This window comes from Cervus elaphus, chromosome 10 (genome assembly GCF_910594005.1).
Source record: "Cervus elaphus chromosome 10, mCerEla1.1, whole genome shotgun sequence".
In the NCBI taxonomy this organism is placed as follows: domain Eukaryota; kingdom Metazoa; phylum Chordata; class Mammalia; order Artiodactyla; family Cervidae; genus Cervus; species Cervus elaphus.
This window is the reverse complement of record NC_057824.1, coordinates 15212382-15231545: the sequence shown is the minus strand read 5'-3', so window position 1 is coordinate 15231545 and position 19164 is coordinate 15212382. Positions and strand designations below refer to the sequence as shown.

Here is a 19164-nt window from a genome sequence, read left to right as displayed (position 1 = left end):
AATGTCTTCAAACCAGAGCTACACAGAAGCATCACACTGACCAAGAGGTCAACATTCAGGATACCCATATGGACACGTCCAGACTGAAAACTCAACAAGGAGCCCTGACGCAGGATGACCCAGTTCTTTACATGACTGCTCAATGGACGCCATGAATACTCAAGGGGCACAGAGATCCTGTATAAAAGTTCTTAATGTTCTGGCAGACACCCTACATACCAGGGTGTCAATTTTACCTCTTAGCTTAAACATGCATATGTACCTCACATATACCTGAACGCCCACTTCACATGTATGAAAGTATGAATATTCACATGTATGAAAAGTCAATTAAATACAAACACTAGCAGATCAGCCTTTGGAATGTCTCATCACTGAACAACGTATTTAAAAGAACACCTAAAAAAAATTAAACAATAAATAAATAAATGAACACCTGTCACCTGTGTGATGTCTATCCGGGCTAACAGCAGGACACACACAGCCACGCTTTTGTCTCCACCTGAACTTTCATAAGCGTTGAGATGGGGGAAGGCCTGGACCTTGAAGCTCACCTTCTCCCAGAGCAGCGCTGCCCTGGGAGCGGCTCGGGACCCCCTGCCCTGTGCGTTCCCTCACCTGCCCAGCACCTCACCTGTCCTACAAGAGTGGAAGTGGACCTGATGGAGTTCTGTGGAGTCTGTATTCACCACGGTGCTCTAGGGTTCATCCCTCTCCCTTGCGCACAGAAGGTAAGGAAGTGAACGTTTTTAGCCTTCACTGTCTCCCAAATAACGAACCTACCTAGAACACAAGCCAACCACAGACGGTGAAGTAACCGCTCAAAATAGATTATTAATATGATCTTAAGCATCCAAGTGCAGCCGGGCCTTTGCAGACAGGAGTAAATTACTTCAGCCAAACCGAACTTGGGCTCTCAGTTGGGAGACCTGCTGGCACCTGTCCATCCGGGGGGCACTTCTATGCAGCAGACAGGGGGCATGTCCCCAGGCCAGGAGCAACCCTCAATTTAGGAAAGATCCAGCTGTGTGGCTTGGGATGGCAGGGAAAGAAACTGACTCTCGGGAATAAAACCTCTTGAAAGGGGGAAGATGTGCTTCGGCGAATTCAACCAGAGACGAGGGGAGAAGCGGTGAATCAGAAGAGAAGCGGGACCCCTGGCCTCCACTGCACACCGCGACCAACGCGCGGGCCCGGCCTTCACGCGGCGAGTTACCTGCTCCGCCCCGTAGACGGTGGCGAACTGGACGAAGTCCTCGATGCGCACGAAGCCGTCCCCATCCCCGTCCAGGGCATCGAATACGGCTCGGAGGCGGGGACTGTCCTCCGGACACCCCGCAGGCTCGCTCGTGAGGGGGTGAGTCTGGCTAAAGTCAGAGGGCCCATCCGGGTCCCCGGGACCCAGCTCCAGGGCCGGATCGCCCACCTCGGGCGCCGCGAAGGAGGGGAAGAAGTCGACCTCGCCCCTCAGGTGATGGCTGCGGCTGAACTCCTGCGCGCGGACGGACGCGCTGTGCGCGGGGCCGTCACCCTCCGGCTCCATCGTCCAGGAAAAGAGCGGGCCGAGCTCCGGCAGCGCCAGGTCAGGGTCGGAGTCGGGGTCGGGGTCGGGGTAGGGCTCCCGGCCCGCGTGCTGCGGCCGCCGCTCCCAACCCGGAGATCGCCCAGCATCCACGCCGGCCGCGGGGTCCTGCGGGCCGAGCCCCGGGCTCCGGACGGGGGCGGACGGCGCACCGGGCCCGCCAGGCTCCGGGTCGGGGCCCGGGCCGCCCGCGGGGGAGGCCGGCCGGCCCGGCTCCATCTTCATGGGCGCGCCCCCGGCCGCGGCGCGGGCCCCCGAGGCCAGTGGTGCTGCGGGCGGCAGACAAAGGCGCTCAGGGCGCGGCGGCGGGCGCGGGCATCCCCGCGGCGGCGCGGGCGGGCGCGCGCGGGGCGCCCGGGCTGCTCCGGCTGGCTCTCGGGCCCTGCTCCGCCCTCGCCCATCTTCGCGCAGCGCCTCAGCTGTCCTCGGCCCGGCGGCGCGGCGGGCGCGGGCCCATGGCGGCGGCGGGCGGCCGAGGGAGGTCGAGGGGCAGGGGGGGCCGGGACTCTGAGGCGCGGGACGCCGTGGAGGGGACCCTGAGGAGAAGAGCCCCGAGGACACGAATGAGAAGGATGACGCCGAGGAGGCGACTGAGGTACCGGAGCGCACGCCACCTCCCTCGCCCCGCTCTTCGCCGGCCTGACGTCAGCACGTCGCGCCGCCGACTGGCCCCGCCCCTCGCCGACCAGGTATAAAGGCAGGCTCCGGCGCTGCAAGGCGGCTTGTGTCGCTCACCCTCGAGGTGGGGCCGCGGAGGCGGGCGTGCTCGGAGGCTGCGGACCCGGGCGTGACGTCACCGATCCACGCCCGGGGCGGATGGACTGAGTGTTGCCGGCGTAAAGCGCCCCCACGCAATGAACGGGATCCTGAAGGGGCCGGGGACGTGCACGTGGCGCCCCCAACAGACGCCTGCTGCGCGGAGACACCCCGCCTGAGTATGGAAGGGCCGTGGAAACGCGGTCTGTCCCTAGTGACCGAAGCAACGCGTGGGCCCACACTGAGACCGTTTTTAAAATCTGTGACAAGTTTCCCCCCCAACACACAGGCTATCCAGTGTTCGTCGCCAGTGTACTGCCAGGCCTCCCAAGAGCTGCGGCGGCAGTCTTTGACAACTGACATCTGTTTCTCTAGATGTCACTGTCGTCAGTGGGGACACAGGGCGCCAGACAGCAGCACAGGCACGTTGCAGCAGGCATAAAAGTGGAGACATGCAGATGGGAGTCCGTAAGCTGCCAGGCCCCAGGCAAGGTGCATGTAGCATTACAGGCTCCATCTAGAGCCCGTAATAAGATGCGGGGGGAACGCACTGCCCCGGCTGTGTTCATAAACAGCTATGGCGAGAACCAAAGGAGACTGAGCCTGCTTCCAGGCGTACTGTGAGGAGCGGTGTTGGTTAACTGAGTCATCCGCCATGACAAAATCCCAGGACATGTGGCCCCAGTGTTTGTGAGGCCGGCATTGGGAAAAGAAGGGTGAAGGAATACCCCCAACCCAAAAACTATATTCTCAGTTTCTTATAAGAGCTCTATGCTTTCATGAGGAAGATACTGCACTCAAAGGGGAAAAAAGATGACCTCCAGGGACTTCCCTGACGGTCCGGTGGTTAAAAATCCACCTGCCAATGCAGCGGACACGAGTTCAATCCCTGGTCCAAGAACTAAGATCACTCATGCCACAGAGCAGCTAAGCCCGTGTGCTGCAACTACAGAGCCAAATGCTCTGGAGCCCATGAACCGCAATTGCTAAGTCCTGGAGCCACAGCTACTGAAGCCCACCCTCCCTAGCTGCTGCTGCTGCTGCTAAGTCACTTCAGTTGTGTTTGACTCTGTGCAACCCCACGGACTGCAGCCTACCAGGCTTCTCCGTCCATGGGATTCTCCAGGCAAGAACACTGGAGTGGGTTGCCATTTCCTTCTCCAATGCATGAAAGTGAAAAGTGAAAGTGAAGTCGCTCAGTCGCGTCCGACTCTGTGTGACCCCATGGACTGCAGCCTACCAGGCTCCTCTGTTCATGGGATTTTCCAGGCAAGAGTACTGGAGTGGGTTGCCATTGCCTTCTCTGACCCTCCCTAGAGCCCGTGCTCTGAAACAAGAGAAGTCATTGCAATGAGAACCCCAGGCACCGCAACTAGAGAGTAGGCCCTGCTCACCGCAGCTGGAGATAGCCTACATGCAACAATGCAGAGTCTGTGCATTGCAACAGAACTCAGCACAGCCAGAAAAAAAATCATCTCCAGTTTTGGTGAGAATTTGAAATTGGACTGATGCCTTTGGCCAGATACAGCTTTTAAAGGTACTTATAGTGATGTGTCAACTTTTCTAAATAAGGATGTTAACATGGGGGAGGTGAAACCAAATGAGGCAAGGGCTGCACCCTCAAGGAAACAGCTCTCTTGCTGCTGTGCCAGTTCATGAAAAGTCTGCATTCCTTGGCTGGCCGATGTACCCAAACAGAAGCCCAGCATGGAGAACATGCACCTTCCTGCTTGGACCACTTCAAGAGACTCTGTCCCTGGAACATTAAAGGTGACAAGTTCCTGGTCAGTCATTTGGACCTCCAGCATCCACGTAGACATTTTCCATCTCTAACATTCAAGACAAAATGAACCAGCTCTAGGGAATCAGCCCCAGCTGCTGTTTTGACCTGCTCCTCCACGCCCACCCCATGCACATTTTAATTTAGCCATGTAACAGGTACACAGAAGAGGAAGGGAGAGGGTGGGGTGGGTGCAGCTCACATCTGTTGGCATTTAGGCCTGAGTGACTGTCTGTGAAAACCTCCCTCTATGAGTCCTTCTTTTTGAAAGGTACCTGGGATAAACACTTATCTTTTGGTACTCTCAAGCAAATGGGTCTCCTTAATCCCGATTCCCTGGTGACCTTTGACCTATGGAGAAAGATGGGAAAAAGACCAGCAGGGTGACTCAGCAGATTCCTAGCACAGAACTGTTGACAGGGGAGCAAAGGGAAAGTAGGTCAGGAAGCCTCAGTGGAAGAATGCACAGGTCTCCCCTGGGGAAGGGCCTCTCCACTGCCTGGGTGAGAGCTGGCCACTGACAGCAGCGGGGTAGGGGGATGACAGGCAAGGCTCAATCTGATCACAAATATCTCTTATTTAATGCATATCTCAAAAAAAAAAAAGAGGAAACACAAAAATTATAGTGGACATTACATATGTTTCCCCCATTTTTGCTAGTCTGATGAACTTAAAATGGCATCTCATCTTGTCTTATTTGAATTTAGCTGAATGCTAGTGTGGTGGAGCATATCTTGCTATGTTTACTCACCAACTAGGGTCTGTGAACTGCCCACTTGGAGCGCTTGCTTGTTTTTCTTTTGGGTTCTCTGACTTTTTCTTTAGGGAAATCTCTCATCAGTTTTTGATACTGCAAATATCTTCTCCCTGCTTGTGACCCCATTGTGATCTCTGTTGGAGAAAATTAGACATAAATCTTTAATTTTTAGTAGTCAAACCCATTATTTTTATCCTTGGTGACTTTACTAATAATAAAGAAAAGATCGACTTTTGTATAGCTATCTGTACAGAAACCTTACAACTAGATCCCAAAGTGACATCACATACAAAAAATAATTAGAGAAATAAAAAATAGTAATAATTAGAGAAATCAAAGACATAAAAGTGGAAAGTGAGGGAATCACCTGGCAGTCCAGTGGTCAGGACTTACCCCTGCCAAGGGTGCAGGTTCAAACCCTGGTCAGGGAACTAAGATCCTGCTGGCCACAAGATGTGGCCAGAAAAAAATAAATAAATAAATACAAACTTTAAAAGCTTTAGAAGACTTTGGAAAATATCTTTATGATCTTGGAGCTGGAACATTTCTTACATAAGAGTAAAAATTACAAACAAAGAGAATGATTTGAAGTTAAATACATTAAACTTTAAACTTCCCAAAAGTAAAGGAACACAAATCAGATTGAGCAGAGCTGGGGGAAAGGGAAATTAGTTGGAGTGAGGGAACTGTTTCATACCTTGATTGTAATGGTGGTTCTATAACTGAAATTGTTTGTCAAAATTCACAGAACTGTACACTACAAAGAATGAATTTTACTATATGTAAATTATACCTTAGTACAAGTTAATTTTAAAAACTTCGCTTTCTGTTTGACGCCAAACACATCATAGATTGGTGTCTTAGTCTGCTCATGCTGCTATGACCAAATGCCATATACTGAGTGGTTAAAAAACACATTTAGGTTTCACAATTCTGCAGTCTGAGAAGTCTGAGATCACAATGCCAGTGTTAACCTAAAACAATTAAAAAACTGACTATTTTACCAGCAAAATGGGTTTATTCAGAAGCAGCAAAGATTTATAACTGGAGACATACAATTATGGCCAGCAAAGGCGAGGAACTGCTTTTATAGAGGAGAAGGGGGGATTGGAAGAGGCTGTTATAAACAAAGTGTCCATTGGAGGAAACTGGGAGTTCACAGTGCAGTGGCTTTTCACTGGCTGAGTTGTGACAAGCTCTCATTGGCTGGACTGTGGCTAAACAAGAGAAATTGTTGCTTCCTGCTGCTGGGTACTAAAACAGTGGCAGATATTGGGATCTGTGCTGTTGAGTGGTATGTGCCTCAAAGCGCCCCCTTCTGGCAGCCTGGCTCTATTTTTCATGGAGCTCCAAGTCCAGGAGGAGCCATCCCAAGGTCAAGGGGAAGCATCTGAGCTGGCTAGGGGTGACCCCAGTGCCCCCAGGGAGGCCTGGGAGTGGCCCTGGTGATGCCAGCAGGAAAGGGCAGAGGTCTATTCGGGAGGAAGAAGGGACCTGCTGCAGACCTGAGATGGGGTCAGAGCAAGGGAGGAGTGGGGCCACCAGGCAGCCTGCCCCCGGGCGCCCCCGGAAAGGGTTCTGACCTCGGCTGTGGGCCACGCCCCTGCCGTGTGTCCCACCTTCTCCCACAGAAGAGGCTGGCCTCGCCCTCCCGGCCGGAGCCACCACCCTCGCTGGGTAACCTGGGGTGAGGGGCAGAGAGAGGCAAGGGGCCTTCCAGCTGGGGGAGAGGCTTTGCAGGCGCCCGGCGTGTCTGTCCTCTTGATTGTGGTTCAGGGACGCAGACAGTCGGAGCTCACCAAACTCTGCTTGTCACTCATTCGCAATCTGTCAAATGCTGATAATACCTCAATCAAGCTGCAAACAAAAACCGCTGGCCAGATATTTTCAATCTGTGATTTTGAAAACGACATAAGCATTTTGCATGGGGTAAGCACACCAAGAGCAGGGTCGACTTAGGTCTAGATCACACCCACCCTTCCCGTGGCTCCTGCAGCCGGGGGCGCAGTCCACACTTGTGTTTACTGATATTTATTCAGGGGGGAAGGGTTTTTTCTCACTTTCAAATTTAGTAAAGTACATTTCTTAGAGTAAAAATAGACCATGAGTTTGTAAGTCACAATTTAACTCCTCCTGAGGCAGCCAAGGTTTGGATGATTTCCTTATCTTGACGTCTCACTCTGCAGTTCCTGTGACGACAGGCATCTCCAGTCCTTGTGGTGCCCACGTCCACACCCTCCAAGCCTCCCCTGCAGCCAGGATCCCAACCCGTGTCTGGGGAGGGGCGCCGAGGACCAGCCTCCGAGGTTTGTACACAGATCCAGGACTTCCTGTTTTAGCCTCAGGTCACGGTTTCCAGAGGTGAAGATCTGATTCTTAGCACTGTCCTCCCATGGGGTAAAAATTGTCCAAATTACACATGATGGTGGAAGAGTTAAAAGTTAACTCTGTAGATTTCTGACATTCCTTATTCCTTCTTCAGAAGACTTCTGTCAGTGCTGTCTTCAGCAAGATGCTCTGATGTATACATGCGATGAGGTGCCCCCCAGATACACCAAAGTTGCAGATAAAGTTATCCTCTGGGACTTCAATTAATGAACTTCATGCCCTGTCCATAGGATCACAGAGTCGGGCACGGCTGAAGCAACTTAGCACATACTGATATAACATGTGTCACCTAGGAAATGATGCAAGTCAATCAGTGAATAAGTGACTAAAGTGTTTGAAAAGCATCTGTTTGCTGACAGCGTAAAGTAGATCTGATCCCAGAGACCTGAACCAGAATGCAGTGGTAAATATGAAATCCAGGGAAGGAGCTGGTTCGCCAAGACACCTAGGACAGAAGAGTCGAGTCGGATAGAGAAGTGAGCAGGGAGCCTCTGCTGTCTCCGGCTGGGTCTCAGGTTTTGCCAGCAAGGGGACCCAAGGCTCATGCAATCACACACAAACATACACACTCAGCATGCTAGTCTGCACATTGGTCTCTAGTGATTGTGTCTGGTGTGAGTCAGGACCCACATGGGATGCCTGCTCACATGCATGTTCTAGAAGTGTTGGGAGTTGCCAGGTTCACATGATGTAATCAACTCGTGTGTGTGTGTGCGTGTGTGTGTGTGTTAGTTGCTCAATCATGTCCAACTCTTTTCAACCCCATGGACTGTAGCCGCCAGGCTTCTCTGTCCATGGAATTCTCCAGGCAAAAATACTGCAGTGGAAAAAAAAAATATTGCAGTGGGTAGTCATTCCCTTCTCCAGGGGATCTTCCCGACCCAGGGATCAAATCCAGGTCTCCTATATTGCAGGAGGATTCTTTACCAGCTGAGCCCCAAGGGAAGCCTGAAATCAACCCTTGGCCTCCTTTATTGGGCAAGAGCCAGACCCTGACCCGAACTGGGACCCGTGTCTGACCGAAGGAATGCTGACTCTCTCTGCAGGGGGCTGGGTCACAGCTTGCACACAGGGAGTCTGACAAAGAGCAGATGGGCAGCGAGGGGAGGGGAGGTTCACAGGGCAGGTGGAGGTGGGAGAAGGAAGACCCCAATCCCCAGCTTCATCCCCAAGCTCCAGAGCATCCCACCCCTGGAGTCTGGGAAGGTCCCAGGATCTCCTGCTGCTTCCCCTCTAGCATCCAGCAGAGACTGGCCCAAGTGCCCAGAGGGAAATGCCTGAGGGAGCCCACACCCTGTCCGCAGCCTGAGAAGCCCCCACCCCAGAGGGCCCCTCTGCTGTGCCCAAGAGGACACAGCTGCCCGGCTGCAGCATGCCTGGGCCTCAGGGCTGAGCCTGGGGCAAGCAGGACGCCTGCCTGGACATGCAGCCCTGGTTGAGGGCTTGACCACTGCAAGGTGAGCTGGGCCTGACCACACAAGAACCCTGCCCAGGGCTCAGCGTCTCTCCCTGCGTCACTCAGCGAGGCCACGTCTCTGGCTGAGAGGAAATTCAGGAGGGCCAGTCGTGCTCATGCTGGCCCCCAGCCAGGGCTCCGGGCAAAGGGCTCTGCGTGCACGGTGGGCGGACCGCATCCTGTGCGGTCAGCCTCAGCCTCTCAAGTCTCCTCCTGCATCGGGCGGCCTGGCCCCGGCCGGTCCCACAGGGCCCTCTGGGCCACCAAAGACCAGTGGGGAGTACGCCACCCAGGGACCCAGAGCCAGCACTGCACAGTCTCCAGTCCTTTCGAGGTGACCCAAGACAAAACAGGGGCAAGCCAGTGGGTTACCAGGTTACCATGGCAACAGGAGGAGTGGGCTGGGAAACTCCCCGAGACTATGTTTATTTAAGGCAATTTTTGAGGTTCCCTGCATGATGCCTTGGGAACCTTGGGGACACCCCACATGACTCCATACAAGGGTGAACAAGTTGGGGTCATTCATATATTCACTCAACAGAGTGTGCAGCGTGGAGCAGGGGCTGGAAGGCTGAACCCCGGCGGTGGGCAGCCTCTGCTGTGGCTTGATGTTTTTATGTACGGTGCTGAGAAGACAGGATACAGGCTCACCCCACAGCAGGGGGACTCGGAGTGGGCAGGGCCTATAAACCAGCCTCCGCAGCTGAGGTTCATGCATGAAAAATGAGCCTTCGTTTCAGTGAATCTTTCTAAGAGAATTTTAGAGATTGTTAAAGAAGAAGGGGACAACCTAGTTCTCTGCCAATTGCCACCGAGTTCAAGTGCCATTGCTGGGTCCCATGTTGGCCGGTCACCATGTGCACCTGGCCCTCCTTGCCAGCCCGTCCAGAGCCCAGCCAGCAAGTGAGCAAGTGATAGGTGCCAGGCATGCCTGTGACCGAGCACCCCGCAGCCATCCTAGATCTGCGGGACGACAGCCAGGGCTGGTGGACTAACCGAACAGCGAGGTCAATTTCTTCAACTTTTCAAGTCGGGGATTCTTAAAAGTTATTTAGCAGTTTATTTCTGGCTGCGCTGGGTCTTCATTGCTGCGTGTGGGCTTTCTCTAGTTGCAACATGCAGGCTTCTCGTTGTGGCAGCTTCTCTTGGTGCAGAGCACGGGCTCTAGGGCGAGCCAGCTTCAGTAGTTGCAGCACATGGGGCTCAGTTGCCCGCCAGTGTGTGGGATCTTCCTGGACCAGGGACTGAACCTGTGTTCCTGCACTGGCAGGTGGATTCTTAACCACTGGACCCCAGGACAGTCTGCGAGGCCAATTTCTTACAGGTGAGCTGACCACCACATGCAGATGATGAAGACTGGGGGACAGACCTCACGGTGTGTGCAACTTTGTGTCCACTGGACGGGGCCGATGGACGCCCAGGTGGCTGGTCACCTGGTATTTCTGGAAGAGAGTCGCATTGATTCAGTGCCTGGAGGACCTGCCCTCAGCAGTGGCAGCACAGGAAGCGCAAGTCCCTCAGCCTCTGCCCTGGACCGTCAAGTCCCTGGTGCTTGGGACTTCGGGCTCAGACTGAATCACACCATCTGCTTTCCCGGGCCTCCAGCTCGCAGTCGGCAGATCATGGGACTTCTCAGCCCCCACAGTCACATGAGCCAGTCCCTATAATAAATCTCCTCCTGTGGATCTATATATATCCCGCTGGCTGCCTTTCTCTGGAGCACCCTGACTAGCAGTAATGAGAGGCTCACTCTCACTCTCGGAACCGCCTGCCACTCTCCTTCGTCCTCCAGGAGCTGAGCCGCCGCGCCCCACGCCCTCGGATGTGGCTGATGGGACAGCCTCCCCGGGGCTTCTCCATCTCCTCGGGGACAGCAGGCTCCAGCTCTCAGGCATGAGGGGTCTGTGGCTGCCTCTCCCCGGGACCTGCCTTCCCGCCATCGCAAGTGCCCACTTGCCTTGCTGATAGACCTCCTGGCCTCTGCTTAAGCGGCAAGCAAGACTCTTATGCCTACTGGGTTCCCTGCCCCTGCACCGCGAGGGCGGGAAGGAACTCAAGTGGGCGCGGGTGCCAGGGGCAGAGGGCTCAAGCCCAGAGCGAGTGGCAGCACCAGGACCAGCCTCGGAGGACATCCCTCCCACCCGGGGAGCCAACAGCCTCCCTTGCTCCTAGGCTCCCTTCATCTGCGGGGAGGGGGGATTTCAGGCATCAGACAAAGGGTTTTCTAAACTCTTCATAGGAAAAAGACAAAACGGAGACACACTGCTACCTCTCAGCGCCCAGACCACCAGTGTCCAAGTGTCCTCCTTCTCCTTCTAAAAATATTGTGAAGTCCACTGAATATATAATTTTATAGTAAAACGTTTATTTTTTAAGGAAATGCATTTTCTGGCAAAACTCTAGAAGCTGTGCTTATGCAAATAGATGATATGGGAGAGGGTGCAGAGGAGGGCAGTGAGCCACCTGTCCAGCTAGAGGGCACACCAACAGCTCTAAGTACGCTGAAGTTTTTAACAGCACAGAAAACAAGCCCAGGATCCAAATGGCCCCCTTAGGGCCTGACCTGAATGTGTGCCAGAGAGCGGTCACTGGGGAACAACTGAGGCAGAGATTCCCCCTCCCCCGGGCCTGAGGGAGGGTAACAATGGGGCCAGGCCTCCTGGAGGGTCCAGAGAGTGAGCCCCCAACGACCAAGGACTAAGTCCTCTCCAGGGCAGGCGGGAGCACCGTGACCTGTGCCAGCAGAGGTCCTGTCTGCAGCCCACACACCCGGGGGAGAGGATGCAGGACACAGGCCTGGGGGCAGCGCTCAAACACACTTCTCCGGCCTTCCCGGTTTGGCATTTCTGTCAAGCAAAGGTCTCAAAGCGGGAGAGCAGGGAAGACAGCCTGAACCACCTTCTCTTCTCCACCCAGGCTGCGGGAACCACCTGGAGGCACCCCCTGGACACAGGCAGGAGAGAAAGGAGACCAGCCTAGGTGGGCGCTGGGCAGCAGGGCAGCGCTGACCCTGGGTTGGGCCGGGGCACACTCCGGGGGCCTGGCCAGGTGCTGGACCACAGGCCGCCCGAGGGTGTATGGCCAGGTCCCTGCCTGGTCACTGCCCGCTTCCCTGCGCACAGAGATAGGGCCGTGGGCAGGGCGCGTGGGCGCAGCACCGCTCCTAGAGGAAGGGCCGGTCTCTCTTCAAATGCTTGGCTGGGACTGCTGGGTCTGGCGCTCAGGCTGGGCAGGCGGGCGGGTGGCAGGTCTGGGGTCCGAGAGTGGGCTGTGGACCAGTCCCTTGCAGCGCGCTGTCCAGTGCCTGTCAGAAGCGGCAGCAGACACCAGGTCACTGGGGCACCGAGGGACGCCAGGCCGGCCCCCTACAAGCCCTGGGGGAGTAAGTGGCAGGCAGGGGGGGACAGCAGGCCACCAGGCCTGTGTGTCTCCTGAGGCGGACACGGTGGCCCCCTGCCTCCTCCCCGCCCTCCCCCAGCACTCTCCACCCGTGACTGGGGGGCCTGCCCAGCACCCACGCCCTCCTGCTGCTTGGGGCCTTGCTGCCTCCTCCTCCACTCCCACCCCCCACCCCACTCTGTGTGTCTGGAGGACTGAGAACGCATCTTGTCGTTCAGATGCTAAGTCACATCCGACTCTGCGACCCCATGGACTGCAGCACTCCAGGTTCCTCTGTCCTTTGCTGTCTCCTGGAGTTTGCTCAGACTCCTGTCTGTTGGCTGTGTCTGCCAGCCAGCACACCAGAGGGCCGAATAGCATCACTTGTCTTACAAGCTGGCCCACCCCTGAGACCAGGGGTCCCTCTGGAAGCTGGCACCAACCACAGCTTTGTGGGGAGGCCGAACACTGTGAGGCCTGGGTGTCCTTTCACCACAACCACCTCCGACGGGACAGGAACCAGTCCACATCCTGTCTCCACCCTGTGACGGGGACCCAGGAGGTGGGGAGCAGGGGGCCTGCACCTCCTCAGTCACCTCAGAGGAAGCTGCTGCTCCGGGGCTAGGCTGAGGGCTGCCCATGCCCCTGGGATGCTGGGGAGGACGGGAAGCAGGACCAGCAGGCCCTCAGGCCCCCAGAGCCGGTCGCCCAGGGCCACCCAAAGAGGGGGGCTCCTGTCTGCTTCAGAGGAGTTTGCTAGTCCTGGTTTGCAGGGAGGCCCTAGGGTCTGCAGCACAGTTGCATGGGGCTGGGCCCTCCCGGCACCCATCCAGGCCTCGCCCCACGTGTGCAGCCAGGGAGCCCGGGGTGCCCAAGAGCACATCTAGAAACACAGGTAAGAGACTGAGGGGCAAGCGTCAGGCCCAGCGCAGTGACCCCTGGCCACAAGACGGGTGTCTGGGAAGGGGGCCAAGCACACAGGTGACCCTGACGGTGGGAGTGGGACATCACCTAGAGCTTAGCTGAGGGTAAGAAATCTGCCAGTGACTGGACGTCATTAGGGAACGTCAGCCAGGTCCCCCCGTCAACCACCAGCAGGGCCCCCGTCACAAAGGATGCCAGCGGGCTGGCCAGGAAGAGGGCGCTGTGGGCAATTTCCGTCTTGTTCCCCAGCCTCTGCAGGGGGCTAGCCAGGACCTTCGCCCACAGGCTGGCCTGTGGGGCACCTGGGAGGGAGGAAGAGGTTCAGGCAAGTCCCAGGACCCAGGGGCCATCACCTTCCTCTGCCAGCCTCCCCTGAGCAGCATCCTGTAACTCTGGGGACGCCAGCAGCATTGTCCTGGGCCGGGCCCAGTAACCCCACTGTGGAGCCAGCACAAGGCCTGTCCCTGCTCATGGCCAAGGCTCTGGAGGCTTCAGCGGGGCCCTTTGTGTGCAGCTCACAAGGCCAACAGCCCCTGGGCTCTAGCTCTAGGGGCAGCTGCCCAAGTCTACCCCCTAGCCCCCTGCTGGGCTGTGTGAACTGTCCCCAGGCTGGGGATGGACTCTGCCCACCCAGGGAGCCATGAGCGCTTGTCTCTGATCCCGGGCCTGTCCCACCCAGGTGGGAGGGGAGCCCCTGGAGGTACTGTGGGGCCTGTGCCCGGGGGAGCACCCGCTCAAGGAGCCTTACCCAGACGCCGGAACCCCTCAGTGCCACTAATGGGGCCAGGGGCAAGGCTGTTGACGCGGATGTTCTGGGGGCCCCACTCCACAGCCAGGTGCCGCGTCATCGCATCTGCAGGGGAGGCAGGCCGTGTGAGGGAGAAGCAGGGCTGCTCGGCCTCTGGGGCAGCCCAGACGGGGTGGCGGCACAGCTTTGCTGGGACACTGCCAGCCCCCGGGGATGGGGAAGAACCCAGGCGGGCAGACCAGGGGGGCGCCCGTACCCACGGCCGCCTTGGCAGAGCCTGCGTGCACTTGGAGCACCTGTCCCCGAGCGCCCAGGGTCGCAGTGATGTTCACGATTACCCCTCCATGGTCCTGCAACACACGAGGGGGGCAGTGAGCGCACGGCCAGGCCTGGGAGGCCCCCGCCTCGGGACACTCACCCGGAAGAACTTCTCATAGAGCACACGAGACACGTTGAAGGTGCCCAAGGTGTCGATGTCCATCACAGTCTTGAAGGCGTTGGAGGACAAGGAGCTGGCGGGACACAGGAAGTTCCCGGCTGCACCTGCGGGTGGAAGGAGACAGCGGATGGTGCTGGAGCCCCGGGCAATCAAAGCATCTGCGTCCTCAGGGTGGTCCAGGCCAGCCACGGAGGAAACCTCAGCATTTGGACAAACTCTTGAATGAGGGGCAGAGCAGGTGTTATGGGTTGGATCGTGTGCTTCAAAAAGATACACTCTTCAGTGGATCCCAACACCTGATGCGTGTCATGGCTATAAGTGTCCAGTCATGTCCAACTCTTTGTAATCCCGCCAGGCTTCTCTGTCCATGCAATTTCCCGGCAAGAACACTGGAGCAGGTTGCCATTTCCTTCTCTAGGGGATCTTTCCGACCCAGGGATCGAATCCACGTCTCCTGTGTCTCCTGCGTTGGTAAGCAGGTTCCTTACCACTGCACCACCTGGGAAGCCCAGTGTGGGTAAACTTAACTTTATGTGGAAACATGTCTTTGCAGATGTCATCAAGATAAGATGAGATCATACTGAATACGGTGGCCTAAACCCAAGGACTGCTGTCCTTAAAGTGGACACAGCCATGCACAGAGGGACAGAGCAGAGGCTGGAGGAATGCAGCCAGGGGCCAAGGGATGACAGGCAGCAGCCCCAGGAGCCACAAGCCGGGCCCCAGATAGACTCTCCCGAGCCTCCTGTGGGAGCATGGCCCGCCACATCTTGGTCTCACATCTCTGGCCTCCAGACTGTGAGAGAATGCGTTCCTGCTGTTTTAAGCTGCCCAGCTTATGACTTTGTCAATGGCAGGAAAATGATACACTAATTTTGGGGGTTTTTTTAAATTAATTTTTACTAGAGTATGTTGTCACGCTGGAAGTTTCTAAAGGAAATTTCAGGAGAAATGAACCTGAATGTAGAGACTACAGTTAACAGTTGTAACAAATGCAAGGTATTCATAGTAGACACAACATGTGTGTGTGTGTGTGTGTGTGTGTGTGTGTGTGTGGCAGGAGTGTGGTATGAGTAGTTGTTTATACTATCTGCTCAATCTGTGAATCTAAAACTGTACTAAAACAGGGGCTTTCCTGGTGGTCCAGTGATTGAGGATCCACCTTGCAACACAGGGGACGCAGGTTCAATCCCTAGTCCCACATGCCTCGGGGCAACCAAGCCTTCAAGCTGCAAATACTGAGCTTGCGCGCCACTGTCAAGACCCGACACAGTCAAATAAATAAATAAGTATTGAAAAATAAAACTATGCTAAAACAGTCATGTGTCTTCCCTTTTCCTCAATGGGGAACTTCAAGACATGAGAGTGACCCTTCTCTGTGATTCAGCCTAGTTCTCAGGGCATCCTCCTGAGCCACGGCTGCATAGACCCGGCAGGGGCACAGCTGGGCTGAGACAGTGACCTGAAGCCAGGACAGTTCCAGGGCGTCCAAACAGGAAGGTCTGGTATTGCAGACACGTCAGAAGCCCCCAGTCATGCTCAGCAGGGACTCACAGTTGATGAGAATGTCGATCTTCCCGAACTCCTGCAAGGCCTGCTCTACAGCTGCCGCGACGGCCAGGGGAGCTCGGACGTCCAGAGACAGAGGGAGGCACCTCCGACCAGTGGCAGTGGCCAGCTTTCTGGCAGCCTAGAAGCCAGACAGGAAGAGAGGTGAGCAGCAGCCTGCTGGCCTCTCCTGGAGGCACAGCCCTTCAGGATCCAATGAGGATGACGAGCCAGGTTCTGCCAGGGACCCGGGCTCTGTGGCTGAAACCCACCCTGGGGAGGCACAGCTGCCAAGCGGTCCTCCCCAGGGCCACAACCCCTGGTGGACACTAAGACATCCTATACCCTCTCCCTTTTCATCACCTTCCAGGCCACTGGTCACAGGTCAACAGCAGCTCCAGCTGATGTCCAGTCCCTGTGCTGAGACCAGCTGTGGCAGGGGAGATATGTTCCCCCCTCAAGAACCTGCTGAGCCCAGAGAACTCTGCTGGGGCCACAGTACCACCCAACAGAAGGGTCGCTTTTCAGGACCCGATAATTAGATGCTGTAAAAACACGAGAGTGTCCCTGAGGAGCACTTCCATTGAAGCTCCGTATTTGGGAGACAGGTTGGTTTTGGTGTGGTCACCCTCTGGACCTGAGGACCTTCCAGGTCTAGGCTCCTGGCCCCCAAAGTCACCCATGGATGGCTGGGCACAGGAGAGCCCCCTCACCATCGATACTCTGGGAAGACTTCTGCTGGCGATGACTGTGTGGCAGCCGTGCCTGCAAAGCCAGAGAGCAGGAATGAGGACAGCAAAGCACAAGGGACACACCCAGCAGAGCTCCTGCCCAGCAATCTAAGGGGCCCCTCCCCCATGGGTCTCTCAGACTTAGACATCAGCCCGGGGCTGAAGGCACAGCTGGCAGAGGACCCAGAGGCCTACGTGGGCTGAGTGACTGTGGCAGGACCCCTTTCAAATGTTCTCTGACGGACCTGGAACTAGAGGGGTTCCCACCACCGACTGGCATTTTGCCCAGGATCCCAGGCCCCCCCCAAGGAGGAGGGGGCAGCATGATGGGGCATGGACCACACAGAGCAGTGCTCACTTACCGCATGAAAATCTCAGCAATCCGGAACCCAATTCCAGAGCCACCACCCGTGATGAAAGCCACCTTGTCCCTGAGAGAAAAAACAGAGACTCTTTACAGAGGCCCCTGTTCAGACTTCCTTGATGGTCCACCAACTGGGACTCCATGATCCCAATGCAGGGGGCACAGGGGCCACCCCTGGTCAGGAAACTAGACCCTACATGCCGCAACTAAGATCCAGTGCACCTAAATAAATAAATTCTAAATTCTAATTTGTTTAAATAAAAAATAAAAAGAGTAAGGGATTGCTGTTGAATCGGGATGGGGGAGGTGCTCTTCCACTGACCCTCTGCACCGGGCACTTGGGTCAAATTTGAGAAACACCGCTTTTGAAAGCCTGCATTCCTTGGCTTTCTGAATCTTTGGGAAGAATGATTTCAACCTAGAAGTCTCTATGCAGAAAGCTATCAATTAATGAGAAATGTTTTCAAAACATATGCCTTCCTCCTGCCACCCTCTAAATGGATAGGATAGCAGATTCATGGAGAAAGAGAAACAGGCAGGCTTTTCTTGACATAAGAGAAGCCATTTGGAGCCTACACCATTCTGTGATCTAAGCCTGGACACAGTGCTGCCCTCAACAGGTCTCAGAAGAATACAGAAACTAACAACTGTCATCAGGCAAGAGAAGTAACAATGGCCAAGATATGAATCATATACTGGTTGTAAAGTCTCCCAATTCTGCTTTGATGGTAAAGATCAGCCTGAAGTGCTGACCAACTGGAACCTGACCAACGGGAACCTGAGATGACAGTGACTTTTTCTGACACTCATGACTTTAACGAACTAACGAACTAGCTTGGACGTCGTCAACCACCCAAACCCCTTCTTAAGATGCTTGCACTCTTAGCTTAAAACCTCCCCAAATTTGCTGTTCGGAGAGACAGCTTTGGGGAAAATCTTCAGAGTTCTCCTTACCTGCTGCTGGTAATAATTAATCCTTCCTCCTCCTGATCTTTGCTCTGTTTTCTGACACTCGTCCCCACCTCCACATCGATAAACAGGACATGCTCACGCAGGACAAAGATCGGAACACCAGTACTTGCCTCGCTGGGATACCCGGACATCTGGACAGCCTGGCCACCAGGCTTGGGGTCCTCACACATCCCAGAAAAACCTCAGTCCCCCGCCGCGAGCACCGCAGGCGCCCCCGCCCCCTGCCCGGCTCCCTGGGGCGCCCCAGACGCGACGCTCACTGGAGCAAGTCCGGACAGAAGAGGTGGTGGTACTCCGGGAGACAGTCGTCCTCGCTGACGTCGGCCGGTGGCTGGGCCATGGCGCTCGGAGCAGGCCTGGGTGGCAAAAGCAGCAGAGACCCGCCGGGACCCCAGGACTCTAACCTCGGCCTCAAAGGACTGCAGGCAGCCAGGCGACGCGGACGTCCCGCCCCTCGTCCCCTAGCTCCTCCCAGAAGGCCCCGCCCCGAGTCTCCTCGCTCCTCCCAGGAGCCCAGCTCCTCGTCCTTCGCTCCTCCCAGGAGGCCCCGCCCCAAGTCTTCTCGCTCCTCCCAGGACGTCCCGCCCCGCGCCCCTCGCTCCTCCCTGGACGCCCCGCCCCGCGCCCCTCGCTCCTCTCAGAAAGCCCCGCCCCTCGTCCCCACGCTCCTCTCAGGACGCCCCGCCCCGCGCCCCTGGCTCCTCTCAAGCCGGGCCGCCCCTCGCTCCTCCCATGACGCCCCGCCCCATGACCCTCGCCCCTCCCAAGTTTCCCCGCCCACCCCTGTCCTCACGCCTCCCAGAGCGCCCCGCCCCCGCGACAGTCGCTGCTCCCAGGAAGCCCCGTCCACTCAGTTCTCAATCTCCCCAGGAAGCTCCGCCCCCGCGACCCACGCCATTCCCAGGTGCCCCGCCCCTCCCCGTCCCAAGCCTCTCCCAGAACGTCCCGCCCTCAGGGCCCCGCGGCCTGCTGGGAGTGGAAGTCAGTGTGCGCGCCGCGGCAGGCACAGACGCAGTGCGCCGGGCTGGTTCCCGTTGGCGGAGGTGGGGTGAATGCGAGTCGAAACTCGGCTTTCTGGGCTCCTTTTCACAAGATTGGGTGTCAGTGCTGGATTCGGGGCCAGCCGGACACAGGGAACATTTGGTTTCCGGGCTGAGGTGGAGCTCACGGGCCGACGCGGGGCCCCTCGGCTTCCCTCACCGCTTTGGGCCTGTCTGTGCATTTAAAAACACGTATTCGGACTCGCTTAGCATTTAAATGTCTTCCCCTCCCGGGTGCTTCTCTTCCCTGTTGCAAAGAAGAGGGAAGGAGACTAGAGCCTAGGAAAGTCACGGGAAACTA

At 56.4% G+C, this 19164-nt stretch overlaps 2 protein-coding genes across 4 annotated transcripts in view; both read right to left on the bottom strand.

Moving 5' to 3' along the window:
* The window catches only part of RAB11FIP3 (RAB11 family interacting protein 3), a 60778-nt gene extending 58596 nt beyond the window's left edge, over positions 1 to 2182 (bottom strand). For both annotated transcript variants that reach the window (XM_043915726.1, XM_043915727.1), the window contains exon 1: positions 1217 to 2182. In XM_043915726.1, coding sequence (XP_043771661.1) covers positions 1217 to 1807 — 591 coding nt within the window. In that variant the 5' untranslated portion in view covers positions 1808 to 2182. The remainder of the gene's footprint in view (positions 1 to 1216) is intronic.
* Positions 2183 to 11064: 8882 nt separating this feature from the next.
* On the bottom strand, positions 11065 to 18303 carry DECR2 (2,4-dienoyl-CoA reductase 2). 2 transcript variants are annotated; one of them, XM_043915719.1, is made up of 8 exons: positions 18084 to 18303; positions 16850 to 16918; positions 16470 to 16521; positions 15763 to 15898; positions 14188 to 14312; positions 14026 to 14119; positions 13770 to 13874; positions 11065 to 12023 (listed from the first exon to the last, which is right to left on the bottom strand). In XM_043915719.1, exons 1-8 carry the CDS (start codon positions 18161 to 18163, stop codon positions 11695 to 11697), a joined length of 990 nt encoding a protein of 329 aa, XP_043771654.1. In that variant the 5' UTR covers positions 18164 to 18303; the 3' UTR covers positions 11065 to 11694. The 2 variants fall into 2 exon arrangements, with proteins under 2 accessions (XP_043771654.1, XP_043771655.1); XM_043915720.1 differs by lacking the exon at positions 11065 to 12023 and adding an exon at positions 13109 to 13323.
* Between the last annotated feature and the right edge of the window lie 861 nt (positions 18304 to 19164).